The sequence below is a fragment of the Schistocerca nitens genome, chromosome 9 (genome assembly GCF_023898315.1).
Source record: "Schistocerca nitens isolate TAMUIC-IGC-003100 chromosome 9, iqSchNite1.1, whole genome shotgun sequence".
Taxonomy (NCBI): Eukaryota; Metazoa; Arthropoda; class Insecta; order Orthoptera; family Acrididae; genus Schistocerca; species Schistocerca nitens.
Window position 1 is genome coordinate 290,150,475 of NC_064622.1, and position 18,194 is coordinate 290,168,668.

General features: G+C 43.2%; 1 protein-coding gene across 1 annotated transcript in view; it reads right to left on the bottom strand.

Moving 5' to 3' along the window:
* The window catches only part of LOC126204186 (cubilin-like), a 1,516,445-nt gene that overhangs the window by 868,903 nt on the left and 629,348 nt on the right, over positions 1-18,194 (bottom strand). The window contains exon 28 of the mRNA XM_049938590.1: positions 3,000-3,244. Within this exon, the coding sequence (XP_049794547.1) occupies positions 3,000-3,244 (245 nt within the window). The remainder of the gene's footprint in view (positions 1-2,999; positions 3,245-18,194) is intronic.

The following is an 18,194-nucleotide window of genomic DNA, read 5'->3' on the forward strand; positions in this document are numbered from 1 at the left end:
TCTACAAATGCTAGAAACGTAGGTTTGCCTTTCCTTAATCTTTCTTCTAAGATAAGTCGTAAGGTCAGTATTGCCTCACGTGTTCCAGTGTTTCTACGGAATCCAAACTGATCTTCCCCGAGGTTGGCTTCTACTAGTTTTTCCATTCGTCTGTAAAGAATTCGTGTTAGTATTTTGCAGCTGTGACTTATTAAACTGATAGTTGGGTAATTTTCACATCTGTCAACACCTGCTTTCTTTGGGATTGGAATTATTATATTCTTCTTGAAGTCTGAGGGTATTTCGCCTGTTTCATACATCTTGCTCACCAGATGGTAGAGTTTTGTCAGGACTGGCTCTCCCAAGGCCGTCAGTAGTTCCAATGGAATGTTGTCTACTCCGGGGGCCTTGTTTCGACTCAGGTCTTTCAGTGCTCTGTCAAACTCTTCACGCAGTATCATATCTCCCATTTCATCTTCATCTACATCCTCTTCCATTTCCATAATATTGTCCTCAAGTACATCGCCCTTGTATAGACCCTCTATGTACTCCTTCCACCTTTCTGCTTTCCCTTCTTTGCTTAGAACTGTGTTTCCATCTGAGCTCTTGATATTCATACAAGTTGTTCTCTTATCTCCAAAGGTTTCTTTAATTTTCCTGTAGGCAGTATCTATCTTACCCCTAGTGAGATAGGCCTCTACATCCTTACATTTGTCCCCTAGCCATCTCTGCTTAGCCATTTTGCACTTCCTGTCGATCTCATTTTTGAGACGTTTGTATTCCTTTTTCCCTGCTTCATTTACTGCATTTTTATATTTTCTCATTTCATCAATTAAATTCAATATTTCTTCTGTTACCCAAGGATTTCTAGTAGCCCTCGTCTTTTTACCTACTAGATCCTCTGCTGGCTTCGCTACTTCATCCCTCAAAGCTACCCATTCTTCTTCTACTGCATTTCTTTCCCCCATTCCTGTCAATTGTTCCCTTATGCTCTCCCTGAAACTCTGCACAACCTCTGGTTCTTTCAGTTTATCCAGGTCCCATCTCCTTAAATTCCCACCTTTTTGCAGTTTCTTCACTTTTAATCTACAGGTCATAACCAACAGATTGTGGTCAGAGTCCACATCTGCCCCTGGAAATGTCTTACAATTTAAAACCTGGTTCCTAAATCTCTGTCTTACCATTATATAATCTATCTGATACCTTTTAGTATCTCCAGGGTTCTTCCATGTATACAACCTTCTTTCATGATTCTTAAACCAAGTGTTAGTTATGATTATGTTGTGCTCTGTGCAAAATTCTACCAGGCGGCTTCCTCTTTCATTTCTTAGCCCCAATCCATATTCACCTACTATGTTTCCTTCTCTCCCTTTTCCTACACTCGAATTCCAGTCACCCATGACTATTAAATTTTCGTCTCCCTTCACAGTCTGAATAATTTCTTTTATCTCATCATACATTTCTTCAATTTCTTCGTCATCTGCAGAGCCAGTTGGCATATAAACTTGTACTACTGTAGTAGGTGTGGGCTTCGTATCTATCTTGGCCACAATAATGCGTTCACTATGCTGTTTGTAGTAGCTTACCCGCATTCCTATTTTCCTATTCATTATTAAACCTACTCCTGCATTACCCCTATTTGATTTTGTGTTTATAACCCTGTAGTCACCTGACCAGAAGTCTTGTTCCTCCTGCCACCGAAGTTCACTAATTCCCACTATATCTAACTTCAACCTATCCATTTCCCTTTTTAAATTTTCTAACCTGCCTGCCCGATTAAGGGATCTGACATTCCACGCTCCGATCCGTAGAATGCCAGTTTTCTTTCTCCTGATAACGACATCCTCTTGAGTAGTCCCCGCCTGGAGATCCGAATGGGGGACTATTTTACCTCTGGAATATTTTACCCAAGAGGACGCCATCATCATTTAATCATATAGTAAAGCTGCATGCCCTCGGGAAAAATTACGGCTGTAGTTTCCCCTTGCTTTCAGCCGTTCGCAGTACCAGCACAGCAAGGCCGTTTTGGTTATTGTTACAAGGCCAGGTCAGTCAATCATCCAGACTGTTGCCCTTGCAACTACTGAAAAGGCTGCTGCCCCTCTTCAGTTATGTTGTGGTTATGAACTGCAAAGTTAAGTTCATCCTGAACTTGCTCTTAGTATTAACTACAAATACCATTAGTGAATTACATATTGGCACATAACTGTAAGAATGACAAAGAGTTCACATTTCATCAGGAAGAACCAGATGATGTCTATATGCAAGTGTCAAGATGAGAAACCAGTAAATTCTAGAAGCTTAATGTGAAAGAGCTTCTATTTGCCGAGTGAAGTCAAAAGATAAATTATTTGCAGTGTTACCTCTCTACCAAGCAGATGGACTCACCCACTGGAGGCAGATGGGAAGAAACAAAAACTAGAGCAGGAATAATAACTGTATTTGAAACAGTGATACTAAGCAAAGCAAAACACTAAATGTTGAAATTCTAACAAGAATGGAGCTAAAGTTACAAATACAAGAGGGAAGAACACTACTGATAGAATGTTACTGACAGAGAATAATATTGGTGGTCACCAAAGAATGTTACATGTGGTTAGGAAGAAGATGTTCCTTAGGGCAAACACATATGAAGCAGATCAAAATGTACAGTGAATGTTGTTTTAGGCATGGTATTTTAACCAGTGATGAAGCATTATTTTGGTAAGTGAATGCAAAAATGATGTAAGATTGGATACCCATCTCCTTAGTAAATGTATTTTTTACATTCTAAAACACACTTTTTTTCTTTTTCTTTTTTTTTTTTTACTGTGTACTGCCTGATCAGTACTGCATATATTGAATGGCTATTGTATGATTATAGTCATTTGTTTAATAGTGATGTCATTCTATTATGATTAAAACTTCATTTTGTTGGCCCAAACTTCATTTTGTAGGCCCATTGGCAATATGTAAGTCATTTCCATTATTAAATGTGAACTTGCTATAAATTTCACATAATAATTGCATGTATAATCTACCTCAAGAAAATCAAAACCGCAGCGAGTTGGTTTCCGTAGGATTGGCCTGATGAACCGCCTTATGCGCCTGAAAATGTGCCAGAGCCATCCAGAATCCTGCAGCTCAAAGTGTGAAAATGCAATAGATACATTGTGACCCCGTGGTGCCTTTATATTCCATGTGCAGTCCAGAGAATTTGGATACATTTCTGGGAAGTTTGGACTCTCTATCACTCCATGAAAATTGTGAAGATCTAAGTTACAGACTGAAAAGGAATAAAATCTGCAATTAACTTGTGGAGACAAAATCAGAGTCAAATCAACAAGATATATACTCAATTACACAGGTTTCTGGAAGATTTGTAAGCCACAATATAATAGTAGACACAAAACTATGGTACAAATGTTCTTCCATTTATTTTTACATCATTAGTAGTTATAAGACAGTTATTGTGTCCATTGAGTTTTTGAAACACTTGGAAAGTATTTGCAAACTGTTACAGTTATAAAACATTCATATTTTTAAATGCACATTTATTTTTAATTGTTGTGGCTAAATTTCAAATGAATAGGTGATCAAACTAAAAACAATGTATGTAACAGAATAAATTTAGTAGAGATCCCCATGGTATACAGACAATAATGGGAAGCTTCTTAAGAAATGGCGCTTACTGCAAAATAGGTGCTGATCAAAGCATAAATTTGCAGATAGGCAGATTTTAAGAAATTCACTCAACTATCAGAAGGGCAATGTATGATGCTTCAACTACTACTGTAGCAAAATATTATCTCAGGATCTTGCACAAATCTCAAGCACTTTACGACACTGTGATGCCTTTATCTTTGTCTCTTTTAGTCTGTTAAACCTGGGGTCTGAGAGACCTGCTCCTATTTCCGTTTTCTCCAGCCTGTCCTTTTATCCTCATTGATGAAGGAACTAATATTTCATTAGAGTAGGTAAAATTTTTAATATATATTTTTAAATATGCCTGCACACAGTACTAGGAATCTGGTCTCCTGAGCGTATGTAGTAGCCAGACGTTAGGTCTACTAGTCACTTCTGTGCATCACATCGATGTGAAGGTGGCCATTTGAGTTGGCCAGAACTAGTTAGCCAAAAAAAATTGTAGTCATGTTGGAAAACAAAAAAATTAACAATCACAGTCATCTCTAGCTGATAAAAGCCATTATGAATAAATTAATTCAATTTCTTTTTTAATATACAAAATTTGAAGGGTAGTTTCACGTTTAGGTTTGTTACTATCCCTTTTCCAAAACTCTGACTGGAATTCTCAGGTTAAGTGTACTGATTGTTTTGTGTCATTATTATTATTAACTTTACTGATGACATTGGACCACTTCAGTCATTCAGTGTTCAATTTTTGTTTGAAGGTAATACTCTTTGATTCTTATAGTCCATCCAATATTGTTTCAGTTTTTCCTGTCATAATTTTCTCAATTTCTCAGAAATTCCTGTAACCCTTCTGTGTGTCATTTCCAATGAAAATTTGTGGTTCTTAAGAAGAGTATTAATTTTATCTTTGTTCTCTGCATCTGTTACCTAGGGGTCCAACTGGTTTAAGATCATTATGAATTTGATGAATCCACTGTCCTCCTGTTGTTTTTCTAAGATAAATTCTCACATGTTTTTGTAAAATCCTGTTTTCTAGCAGTAACAGAATGTGAAAGAAATATGGGTTTTCTTCATCATTGAGCTGGTGATCTAGTGAATTTCTCAATAGACAGTTTCACTGGGTAGGATTCTCTACTATTTTTTATTTATGGAAGTTCTGAGGATTCATCTTTCAGCTTTGAAGAGCTAATCACTTCTTCTTTAATTTCTAAAGTGGAACATGGTTTTGCAAACATAAATAGCCTCTAGGAGAGTTGTGGTTTTATTGTGTTGGATCTTAGTGTCCATGGAAAATCACTTCTTATTACAGTTGTGTAGGAAAGTTCTGGTTGAAAGTAACTAATTTAGGAGAAATGGAGACCCCTGACAAAAGGCAAAAGCACCGACTTGTCGACAGGTACACACAACAAGGAAAATAAACCTTGCTAGGTTTCAGAGTAATCCTTTATCGAGCTAGAGTATACACACACACACACACACACACACACACACACACACACACACACCACACACACACACACACCTATGAGGCTATGTCCCTACATGGCACAAATTGGATGCACAATGACAATGCTGCATTTTGCGGGTGGGCTAGGTTGGGTTGTAGATAGTATCAGCTGGCGTGAGTAGAGGGAAATGTGGGAGAAGGGATGGCAGGGGCAATGGCTAGGCATGTGAGCTATGATTATTTACAACTGTGCCCTGAAATGAGGGATGTCCTACCTAAGATCGAACCCACCTCTCCTAAAGTAGTGTGCCATTGCCCACCAAATGTAAACAACATTCTAGTCCCAATCCTATTCACTACTGTTCCCAAACCCTGACCACAGGTATCATATACCCATAGAACAATGGTGCAAGACCTGGCTAATCCACTCACCCAACACTTCTTACTCCAGTCCTGTCACAGGTCTATCTTACCCCATCAGTGGCAAGACCACTTGTGAAAGCAGCCACATTATATACCAACTCTGCAGCAAACACTGCATGGCTTTTAATGTCAGTGTAATTACAAACCAGGGTAAAACAACATTCAGCTGAGCATAGCATGCTCAATTTCTACGGCTGCTTCACAACCTGGGCCCCTGAATCCTTCCTTCCACCATCAGCTTCTCTGAATTATGCAGATGGGAATTACCCTTGCAACACATCCATCACTCAAGCAACCCTCTAAGCCTCAGTCTCCATCAACCCCATGCTCCCATACCCTCCATCCAACAGTTTCCCCTTCCTTCATCCTACCACCCCCTCCCAATTCACATCAACACATCACCTTTAAGTGCGCCACTTCCCACCGTCTCTGACACCTGTGCATCACATGCCTCGCCCCAGCACTCCTCTCTTACACATTCCTACCTGGTAAACCTCCCTCTGAGCTGTTGGCCAGCAACCCCTCTGCCTGCCTGCCACCTTCCTCTCCCTCTAAGGGTGGCATGTTTCTTCAGAGACCAAACAATCGAGCATCACACTAACAGTCCAAACTCCATAATATCTTTTTTCAATATCCTTTAAGTCTTGGTGACAGTGTCATCATGTTCCTTGCTGTATACTCTGAGACTGTGACAGAAATAGTCATGTGAGAACATAAAAAATTCTATTTAGCACAATAGTTGCAGCCATAAATTTTCAATTTTTCCAACAGTTCTTGAAATGTCTATGTGAGAATGTGAAAAATGCTATTTAACATCATGTTGCACCAATTAATTTTCAAGTTTTCCCACAGTTCTTGAAATATTCCTTCGTAATGTGGACTAACTTGGTTTTCCACAAAGTTTTCAGTATCATTCCTGAAACTTGTCCACACTTGTTTTTCAACTTGGGTCATAGTATTCTCTAACAGTACATCATACATTAACATTCTTAGCTGGGGTACAGTGAATTTATCAGTATCAAGCTTCTTATACCTCCCAGTTGTAAATTTCATTAAGATATATTATTCACATACATTAGAAGGCATTACCATACTTATCCATTGCATACACAAACTGAGACATAATACCATATGTAATCTGCAGTGGAGGTAATAACATTTTCGGGCATTCCTTAGGTGTTTCATGCTTGACATTCATGAAGCCTGCAGACAGATATCTTCGTAGTGGCCATTCTTTCCACTGCCATTGCTCAATCCTTGGGTAACTGTTCCATTTACACAAGAAACAAGGATGTTTGGTGTAGCCCATTTGTAAGCTCAGTAACAGTCTTATTATCTTAAAGTCACTACAGAGAAGCCACCAATTGTCTTTGTAGTAAATGTACTGCAGCAAACATTAACACTTTAGTTTTTTTCATGTGAAAGGAATGGACAACAGGGATACCTAAGGAGATTTCCACTATGGAGTAACACACCTCTTAAGCTTGAATGTGAGGAGTCAATAAAAAGTCTCCACTGAGAGGCCTGATGGTTCACACCAAGCCACTCTATCAGTCCTGATATATCACTGCAGTAAACCAAAGACTCATGTTCGTAAAAGAAAGGTACAATGTACTGTTCCCTTTTTCTGTACCGTGTGAAAGTAGTCTCAGATGCATGCAAATCTTTGGACGTGAGTCTTGAACTTAACACTCCTGCACTTTCTTTTCATATGTTCAGTTCACATATCAAGTTACTAAGTTCTGGCTGTGAACATAAATCTGGTGAGATGGTAAAAACACTGGAGACGAAAGTCATCACTATCTGAATGTGACATAGCATCTTTATCACTGTTCAATTGATTGCTTGTTAACAGGTGGTGTACTGGCAAGGGGTGTATGGCTAGAGTATGGCCATGAAGCACAGGTCTCAGAGCAGACTGTAGATTGGGATAGACTATAGTCTTCCTGTTCCTTGCACTATAATGGTAAAGTCTCACCTGACAAAAATAGCAGTCATCATTGTGATTCAAGGGTTCCTTCCAAACCATGGATATAGCAAATGGCATGCTTTTTTTTCTCATCATTCAGCCATAATCTTAAAATTTAGTCAAATGTGCTACACACTATGTGTAGAGCGAATGTTTTGTCCTGCTCGCCAAGTTTGATGTCAAAATAAGCACGATACACAACTTTCACAAAGTCTGTGATATTACTTCATTATTTAAGCACAACATATGTACCACAAATATAACAAAATACAATAGCATTATTTAAATAATCACATGAAGCCATGATTACTGCACAGCTGCAATCACAACACTCCACTGATGGACTTCACTTCTTCTTCTGTTTATTGGAACAAAACACTGTCATACTGCAGCTTCCTGAATCAACTACAAATGCATCAAGTTACTATGAAACAAAACCTTATATTACAACGAATTCCTGAAATAAATTCAGATATATCAATAGGCTGTACAACAAAACGCCATATTACTGCAAATACCTTAAACATATTTATAAAATTCACAATTATTACAAAACCTGGAAGGCAGAAAAAAAGGATTGAATTTTTTAACTCTACAGAAAAATCTGGTTAGAAACTCTTATTCATTGTTAGACACAGAAAACCACGCTGAGACATGTAATTATTAATCCTAGATAACATTGCAACCTATAGATTTGTATGGTAAAAGAGGTGCAAGTTGCTGAATTCATATATTATTGGATCACTATAATGACAGAAGAAGGAAAGAGAGGGTTTGTCATGATTTGGATAATGATTCAACAATACGTTATTTGTGTTATGCACCATCACAGTTTTATAGATATTACATTATTCATGATTAATATTGTGCTGACACAATTAATTTTGAGGACACCCATAAGAATCACCATAAACAGTTGTGGTGTCGACAGGTCACACTGACCACAGACAACATTAATCTTTGGGACTCAGTTCGCTAATCCGAGCCACCATGATAATTCAGTCTGTTCTTATACCTTGTACCGTGTGCATGTATATGATAATTGTCGAAATATACATATTTGCAGATATTAGTGGGGACAGTTTATTCTGTATACTGCTATTCGTTTCCTGTTTCCCATAATGCAGACCCCAAAGTTTCTATGTCTTCCGCGACTTTCGCACCAGGTGTTGTAAATCAACAGGTTATGTGCCCGCCGCCATGGCCACCTCACCCAACACTTTGTTCAAAGATTTGGATGCCCAACTATGATCGCCGGGCCCCTTTAATTGTTCGCCAATGGCTGGATCTCCATTACTCCAGAGTGATTCACGACCTCCAACCATGTTAACTTGAAACTTTGTTGATCTACATCGGTTGAGTGCTACAGCGTTAACTCAAACAATGGACTCGGGTTTCGTGTCGCAGGACTGTGCTCACCAACAAGTGAAGTGTGCTTTGGATAATATTCAGAACTGTGTACCTAGTGATCGATTGTATAATGTATAAAGCAATCTATGTTTGCACATGTACTTTGACTCTCAATAGGCCGCAACAACAGTTACTGTCATGCTGTATGCAATGTCCCCATTTGTGCAAAATGCACCCAGCCACTATCAATCGCGACCTGGTCCAGTTTTGCCTCATTTACAGACTAACAATGGACATTTTCGTGCGCAAAATTCTCCTTGCTGATCCCCCAGACCTGTTGCTCAACTTTTCAACCACATGATTCGAGAAAAGTACTAGCACACAGCAGTGATCCAGTGCAAGTTCCACCGGTAATTTATAGTCCGACTCACTGGGGCATGTTTTCAACATGCGCAGAGAACTAAAACTTTTGTCACACGAGTTACCAACACCAACCCCCCCTCACTCGCAGGGGGCACTGGTTCTGACTGCTCAGCTGCTCACCTCTCCCACAGCTGTGGCTGTGTCTGCCACGCCGGCCTACCACGTTATTTTGAGTGCGGGCAAATTCAAATCAGTACCTGTAACCTACGATCCAGTTTACAGGACCCCTACATGTATCATGCAACCACTCACTCCCATGGTACCGACCATGCCAGATGCGTAGTGTTTTCGTGACACGTCAAGGGCAATGCAACCCACCATTGCTATGGACGTTCTTGCCCGTAACACACCCATGCCTACGGTGCTGGCCTGCTGTATGAACTCTCCTGCCACGGACCAGCCAGTTCTCCAAGGAACACCAAAGCCGCCTTTGTCCCCTCCCCCAGGTCATCTGCCAAAGCTGCCACCTTTATATGAAGACAACCCTGTATCGTGGTTTGCGCTTGTCAAGCATCTTTTCGAGTTGCATCACGTGTCAGATGACAACTCTAAATTATTGTGTCTCGTCACGCAGCTCCACGATGACTCGGACTTAATTTGTGATCTATTCCTCTTGCTACCACCTCTACCAAAGTACGACTTCATGAAGAAAACAATAATGCAATGACTCGCCTACTCACCACAAGAAATAATCATTAAGATCTTGTACGTGGAACACTTGGGGGACCAAAATCCATCACAACTCTGGTGCCACCTTCAGTTTCTTGTGAGTGTGCATACCATGCTGGACATCACTCGGTGGGCGGTGTGGTCTGTGAAATTGCCTAACGACCGACAGATCCACCTGCTACCGCAGTCCTTCAAGTTAATTGGCTCTTGTCTCCGCATTGCAGACCAACTGTATTCATTGCTACAACATCAACAACCTCACCGCTCACTGCTAGTTGGCACAACTGCTCCCACTTATCGGCTGTCTGCTGGCAGAGGCAGGGCTTGCTCTGCCTCCGCACCTTCTACATTGCCTGGCAGTATCAGCTCGCCCTCTCCACTGTCCAAGCACTCTAGGATCGCCCATGCACCATACGTGCCGGTATACATGTCAGAACAAATCAACTAGGACAACCCTCCTCTGCTGCCACGTCACCACCACCACTGCATCTGGGTCATCCATACTGCTGGTACATGACAGCAGGACTTAAAAGATACTGAGCCCTGCGGGCAACCTCACAGGCATACTCATACATTTCATTCTGTCCACTCGTCTGCCTGGCCGAGCGGTCGTTTGTATGTGACTGACATTTTGTCATGGCTCATTTTTCTAGTTGACACTGGTGCAGACACGTCTATTATGCCTACATCGATGGCTCCCCCCATCTTTTCACTGATAAAGTCACTCCTATGAGCTGTCAACACATGAACGTTACAAACCTTAGGCCCCATCAAAGTTGTGGTGCACCTATCTCCTTCTCTTTGATTTCCGTGGACTTTCTACATTGCCGACATCGATGAAACAATTCTCAGATTGGATTTTTTGTCCCGTTATAAGCTCTCTATGAATGTAGTTCAGGGCTCAGTGCTACACCATCCCACTAACACTCACATAATGTGCTCCTGCATTTATGTTCCACACTCTGTTTCTCTTGTGACATGTGAGTTCGAACACGAGTGCTCCGCCCTCGCGGGCGACATTGTGTTCAAAATTGTTCATATGTGTGGAAATCTTATGGGACTTAACTGCTAAGGTCATCAGTCCCTAAGCTTACACACTACTTAACCTAAATTATCCTAAGGACAAACATGCCCGAGGGAGGACTTGAACCTTTGCCGGGACCAGCCGCACAGTCCATGACTGCAGTGCCTTAGACCGCTCGGCTAATCATGCACAGGGCGACATTGTGACCTGCATCATTAACCTACTGTCAGAATACGACTGAGCAGCACAACTCTGCAGGGAATACGTCAAGCTGAAACAACGAATAGCACAGACTTACAATGAGCTCGTCGCGGCTCGTACCTCGCTGCTGAAACTGCACTCCACAGTCCTGCTGCCTAATCATGTTTGTCCAGCAGACACCAGCTCGGATACTCATCAGTCTAGTCCAAAAACATTAACAGTGTATGACGATTCACGTCCAGTAGACTCCACATCCACGATGCGCTTGCTACATTCAGTGCCATATGTGTCAGACAGTGCTTCTAATAACAGTCGCGTGCACGATATGACCACGCCCACTGTGCACACAGCCACCCCACGTCTTGATAAATATTCCCCCTCTCTTGTGCGCCAGCCACGTGACTCAGCAGCCATCGCTGTTGCATGCGCGATGCCAATGCCGCTCTCACCCACACCGGGTACAAAGTGCAAGTTTGACAGCAGACAGTCGCCGAGTGTTCTGACCCACTCTGCGCAGCGAGCACAGCCGCCCTCTCCAAACAAGCCCACGCCATGCTCACATACTAGGCATGTGACGTTCAGGCTGCCCTTTCCCACTTGCTCTAACGACTATGGCCGTTGCGCCCTACTCATCCAAAAACTTCGCATAAGGACAATGACCAGTCTGGTGTGCAGTTCTCAGTTTCTTCTGTCACTGATGGAATGACACAAAGGTAGTTACCACTGATGGCCCTCCTATTAGGCACAAGGTTAGACATATCAACCCTATTAAGTTGCATGTCGTCCAGCAGCAAATTAACGAACTTTTGGAGGCAGGTATCCTGCAACTGTCAGACAGCATTTGGTGCAGTCCAATTTTGCAAGTGGCTTTGCTTCTGAGTGCAGAAAGTTCATTACAAGCACATGCTTAAGAGATCTGCATCTTTCAGTGATTGGTGGTGAAGCTAGGATGTCCAGTTCTTTCATAAGTATTTCTTGTTAAATGTAGCCACCACATAATTACATTTTGTCTCATCCTAGATGATATACACCAAGATCATGTGGCTCTCAAGTTGGGCAAACCACAATACTGGATTATCCAACCAGAAGGGTGGGAGTTTCACCTCAGTTGGACTAGGGATCACATTTGTCATTTATAAATCAATGCATCCAGTATTCTGAATGCTGTCGTGATAGACACTGATTATGCATGTCCATGATGCAAAAACCTACTTAAGATATGAGTTATCATTTCAACACATGATTCTAATAATGGAAACTCCAGGTAGGAATATTAACAATGTAGGAAAAGACAGATTGGCATGACTATAATGAGGACACTTTGAGTTGCAGACAAACACACTTAAAAGACACTTACATAAATGTTTTGGTCACAGCCTTCATCAGTAAAGAGCGAGACACACATCATGCACACACACAAGCACACATGATCACCAACTCCAGCATCTTCAGCCAGAATGCAACTAAGATGTGGGATGCAAGCAGCAATCTGGAGGGGTGGGGAAGGGAAAGTAGGGTACACAAACACTATCTGGTGGGGTGTGCAAGGACTAGGAAAAGAGATGGGAAGATGCCTTGCCAGAGGGTTGCAAAGGGGTGGGGGATGAGAATGGGGAGGAGATGATAGGTCAGAGGAGGTGGAACGTGCTGGATGGAAGAGTATATTACTGTAAGTTGCGACCAGGAAAATCATGGGAGCAGAGAATGTGTTGTAAGGATAACTTTCATCTGCATAATTCAGAAAAGCTGATGGTAGAAGGAAGGATCCAGATGGCTTGGGTATTGAAGCAGCATTGAAATCAAGTGTGTTATGTTCAGCTGCATGTCATGCCACAGGTGGTCTACTTTGCTCTTGGCCACGTTTGGCAGTGGCCATTCATCTGGTCGGTAGTCATACCAATATACAAAACTGTGCAATTATTTTGCACCTGAGGTTGGAGGTTGTGCTGGACTTCTTCACAACCTCAACACCTGCTCTCCCATCTGCTTCGTGTGGTCCTCCTCACCTTCCTAGAAATTGACCTCCTCCTATCTGATGGCTCAATCCACATCGCTGTCTACATTAAAACCACCAATGGTACATGCAGTTTGACAGCTGTCACCCCTTCCACACCAAAAGAACCCTCCCATACAGCTTGGCCACCCGGGGATGTCGTATCTGCAGTGACAAAAACTCCCTTGCTCAGTATGCTGAGGGTCTCACCAAGGCCTTCACAGACAGGCACTATCCCCCAGACCCAGTACGCAAACAGATCTCGCTTACCATTTCCCCTCACACCCCCAATTTTCCCACCACCTCCAAGAACCAGCCACAAAGGAGTACCCCTTCATTGCCCACTACCACCCGGACAGGAATAATTGAACCATATCCTTTGCAAGGGCTTAATTATCTATCATCATGCTGTGAAATGAGGGACATTCTACAAGAGATACTTCCCAACCCTCCTAAACTGGTGTTCTATTGCCCACCCAACCTCCACAACATCTTAGTCCATCCCTATGCCGCTCATAATTCCAACCCCTTGTCACAAGGATCATATCCTTGTGGAAAACCTAAGTGCAAAACCTGCCCAATCCACTAACCCAGTACTTCCTGTTCCAGCCCTGTCACAAGTTTATCCTACCCCATCAGGGGCTGCGCCACCTGTGAAAGCTGTGCTGCAATAACTGCACAGCTTTTTATACTGACAACCAACCAGCTGTTAACCAGGATGAATGGTCACTGCCGAACTGTGGCCAAGAGAAAAGTAGACCACCCTGTGGCACAACATGCAGCTGAATATAACACACTTGATTTCAATGGCTGCTTCACCACCAAGCCACTTGGATCGTTCCCTCCACTATCAACTTTTCTGAACTCTGCAGATAGTAATTTTTCTTAAAACACATCTCTGCTCTTGTAGTCATCTCAGCCTCAACCTGCAGGAACACTGTGTCCCCCCACACCCTCCACCCAACAACTTCCACCCCCTCTGTTCTATTGTCTGCTCCCAATTCTCACCTCCCACCCTGTTCATTTGCAGCCCTCTGTCAATGCATCCACCAGTCTTTCCCTGGTCCCCCCCGCCCCTCTCTCTCTCTCTCTCTCTCTCTCTCTCTCTCTCTATCTATCTATCTATCTATGTATCTATTAATAGAGGGAAACATTCCACATGGGAAAAATATATCTAAAAACAAAGATGATGTGACTTACCAAACGAAAGCACTGGCACGTCGATAGACACACAAACATACACACAAAATTCAAGCTTTCGCAACAAACTGTTGCCTCATCAGGAAAGAGGGAAGGAGAGGGAAAGACGAAAGGATATGGGTTTTAAGGGAGAGGGTAAGGAGTCATTCCAATCCCGGGAGCGGAAAGACTTACCTTAGGGGGAAAAAAGGACGGGTATACACTCGCACACACACACATATCCATCCACACATATACAGACACAAGCAGACATATATATTTAAAAAAGTACTTACAACTGTTTTACAGTATTCTTTCTAAGAATTCAGTTGCAGGACCTAAGTTAAATTCCTGTAAGAGGGAGGGGGTTTTTTAGAGTGTGGTGCCACCGTTTTGCTAACACATTGCATTCTGGGTGGTAAGCTGTGGCATAAATTTTCTTTATGCCACAGAAGTTACATAAAATGGTGAACAAGGAAGACTAAAACACCTGACCCTGGTCAGTGGTGATGGTGGTCGGACAACCAAACCTAGCAATCCATGAGGGATAAAACCTTTGGCCACAGTCTCAGCAGTGATGTTAGGAAAGGGAACTGCCTTTACCCAGTGGGACATGTGGTCGATTGTGGATAGAATGTCTCTGTGGCGCTCCGAAGATGGAAGACGACCAATAAGATCGATATGTACATGACGAAATCAACTTGGGGGTATGTCGAACTTGTCCTGAGGTAGGGTGGTGTGGCAGCTGATTTTGTTGGGTTGGCAGTGGATGCAGCTGCGTGCCCAGGTCTGACAGTCCCGTTTTATATTTTTTCACATGAAACTCTCAAAGACGAGCCATGTAGTGGCATACCATCTCAGGTACCAGTAGAAGAGTCGCACCACAACTCGTCCACAACGCCAGGGAATTTAGCTTTGGTAAACACAAGGGATGTGCGAGAGTCCGTGAGGAGAGCTTGAGATTCCTCGTTGGAGGCTTGTACGGCGGCCAGATTGGATAAGACAATGATGCGTGAAATAGTATTGATCCTCGAAAAAAATCTGCGGCGATGTTGTCCATGCCTTTGATGTAGCAAACGTTGGTTGTGAATTGGGAGACTAGATCAATGTGGCGGAAACGCCGAGTGGATGGGTCCTCAGGAGGGTTGCAGATAGCGACTGCAAGAGGTTTGTGATTCGTGAGTTTGAATAACAAGTGACCCTCCACGTTGGGGCGGAAGTGTTTGATGGCATCATAGACCACAAGGAGTTCTCTATCAAAAGCACAGTATTTCTTCTGAGCTGTTGATAGTTGTTTAGAGAAGAAATGAAGAGTGGAAACCATGTTTGCCGTATGTTGCTGTAGTATCGTTCCCATTGCACTGTCACTGACATCCATAGTGATTAACAACTCGGCCGAGGGGTCAGGGTGGGCGAGTGTCACGGCGTGAGCTAAAGAAGTCTTTAATGCATTGAAAGCCTCCTGCATAGGTGCTGTCCAGCGTACAGGTTTGAGTTATGAAGTCTGTTTACCCAACAGCAAGTCTGTCAGTGGGGCCTGCATGATGGCGGCAGGGGGCAGGTGATGATGGTAGTAATTTATTGTGCCCAGAAAACATTGGAGTTCTTTGTAAGTAGCAGGGGGCTGCAGTGAAGTGATGGCATGCACGCAATATTTGGGAGGCTGTATTCCATCGGTGGAGATGGTGTAACCCAAGAAAGTGACAGAAGGTTGACGCAACTGAAATTTGTCTTTGTTGACCTCTATGCCATTGGAGTTCAAGGTCTGGAGGACCATTGATAAATGATTTTCATGTTCCTCAGCTGACTTGCTGAAAATGAGTATGTCGAACAGATATGCGAAGCAAAACTCGAACTGTCGTAAGATGGAGTCAATGAAACGCATGAAGGTGTGTTGGAACAAACCAAGTGGTGTGATAACAGGTGTTTTAGGGATGTCATCCAGTGCTACGGGAATCTGGTGGTAGGCATGTTTACAGTCAATAACACTGAAGATTGTGGCACCCGATAACATATGAGTGAAGTCATGTATGTTAGGCATGCGGTAATTGTCCATGACAGTACGAGCATTTAAATGTCTGTAACCGCTGCACATTTGGAAAGAACTGTCATTATAGGGGATGAGGTGAATCGGTGAATACCAAATGCTGTCTGACAGTTGCAGGATACCTGCCTCCAAAAGTTCTTTAATTTGCTGCTGGGCGACACGCAACTTAATAGGGTTGATATGTCTAACCTTGTGCTTAATACGAGGGCCATCAGTGGTAACTACCTTTGTGTCATTCCATCAGTGATGGAAGAAACTGAGAACTGCACACCAGACTGGTCGGTCATTGTCCTTATGCGAAGTTTTTGGACGAGTAGGGCGTAACAGCCGTAGCCGCTACAGCAAGTGGGAAAGGGCAGCCTAGTATGTGAGCACGGCATGGGCTTGTTTGGAGAGGGCGGCTGTGCTCGCTGCACAGAGTGGGTCAGAACACTCGGCGACTGTCTGTTGTCAACCTTGCAGTTGGTAACTGGTGCGGGCGAGAGCAGTGTTGGCGTCGCATGTGGAACAGTGATGGCCGTCGAGTCACGTGGCTGGTGTGCAAGAGGGGGGGAATGTTTATCTACACGCAGGGTGGCTGACTGCACGGTGGGTGTAGGCGTATAACACACGCTACTGTCATTAGAAGCACTGTCTGAAACACGTGGCACCAAACGTTGTGAGCATGCCGGGTGTGCGGAGTCTACCGGATGCAATTCGTCACAAGCAATTAATGTTTTTGGACTAACCTGATGAGTGTCTGAGCAGGTATCTGCTGGAGAAGCTTGACTAGGTGGTGGAACTGTGTACTGCAGATTCAGCAACGAGGTACGAACCGCGACAATCTCATTGTAAGCGTGTGCTATGCATTGTTTCAATTTGTCGTTTTGCCAGTGGAGTTGTGGTACCGAGTCATATTCTGACAGTAGGTTAGTGACACAGGTCACAAAGTCACCCATAAGGGCAGAGCACTTGTGTACTTACTTACATGTCGCGAGAGAAACAGAATGTGGAACATAAGTGTGGGAGCACAGTATGTGAGTGTTAGTGAGATGGTTTAGCACTGAGCCCTGAACGACGTTCAGAGACATTTTGGAATGGGACAAAAAATCATTACTGAGAATTGGTTCATTGATGTCAGCAATGTAGAAAGTCCACGGAAAACACAGAGAAGGAGCTAGGTGCACCGTAATTTTGACAGAGCCTGAGGTTTTTAGCGTTGATGCATTGACAGCTCGTAGGACTGACTTCATCGGTGAAAAGACAGGGGGAGCCATCAATCTAAGTATAATAAACATGTCAGCACCAGTGTCAACTAGGAAAATGAGCCATGACGAAATGTCAGTCATGTACAAACTACCACTCGGCCAGCCGGACGAGTGGACGGAGTGCAATGTATGAGGATGATTGTGATGTTCCCCACAGCATTCAGTGTCTTTTATGTCCTGCGGTCAGCATTTTGGGTGCTGGAAAGGTAACTGGCATTTCTTAGCATTATCGCTGAAAACCTTGTGGTACCAGCAGTACGGATGAGCCGGATGTGGTAGTGGTGGTGACTGCAGCAGTGGAGAAGGCTTTGTCCTCGTTGATTTGTTCTCATATGTATACCGGCACATATGGTGTGTGGACGATCCTGGAGTGCTTGGACAGTGGAGAGAGCGAGTGGATGCTGCCAGACGATGTAGAAGGTGCAGAGGCAGAGCTCTGGGAGCAGTTGTGCCAACTAGCGGTGAGCGGTGAGGTGGTTGATGTTGTTGTAGCAATGAATACAGTTGGTCTGTGATGTGGAGACAAGAGCTGATTAACTTGAAGGACTGCGGTAGCAGGTGGATCTGTAGGTCATTAGGCAATTTCACAGACCACACCGCCCACCGAGTG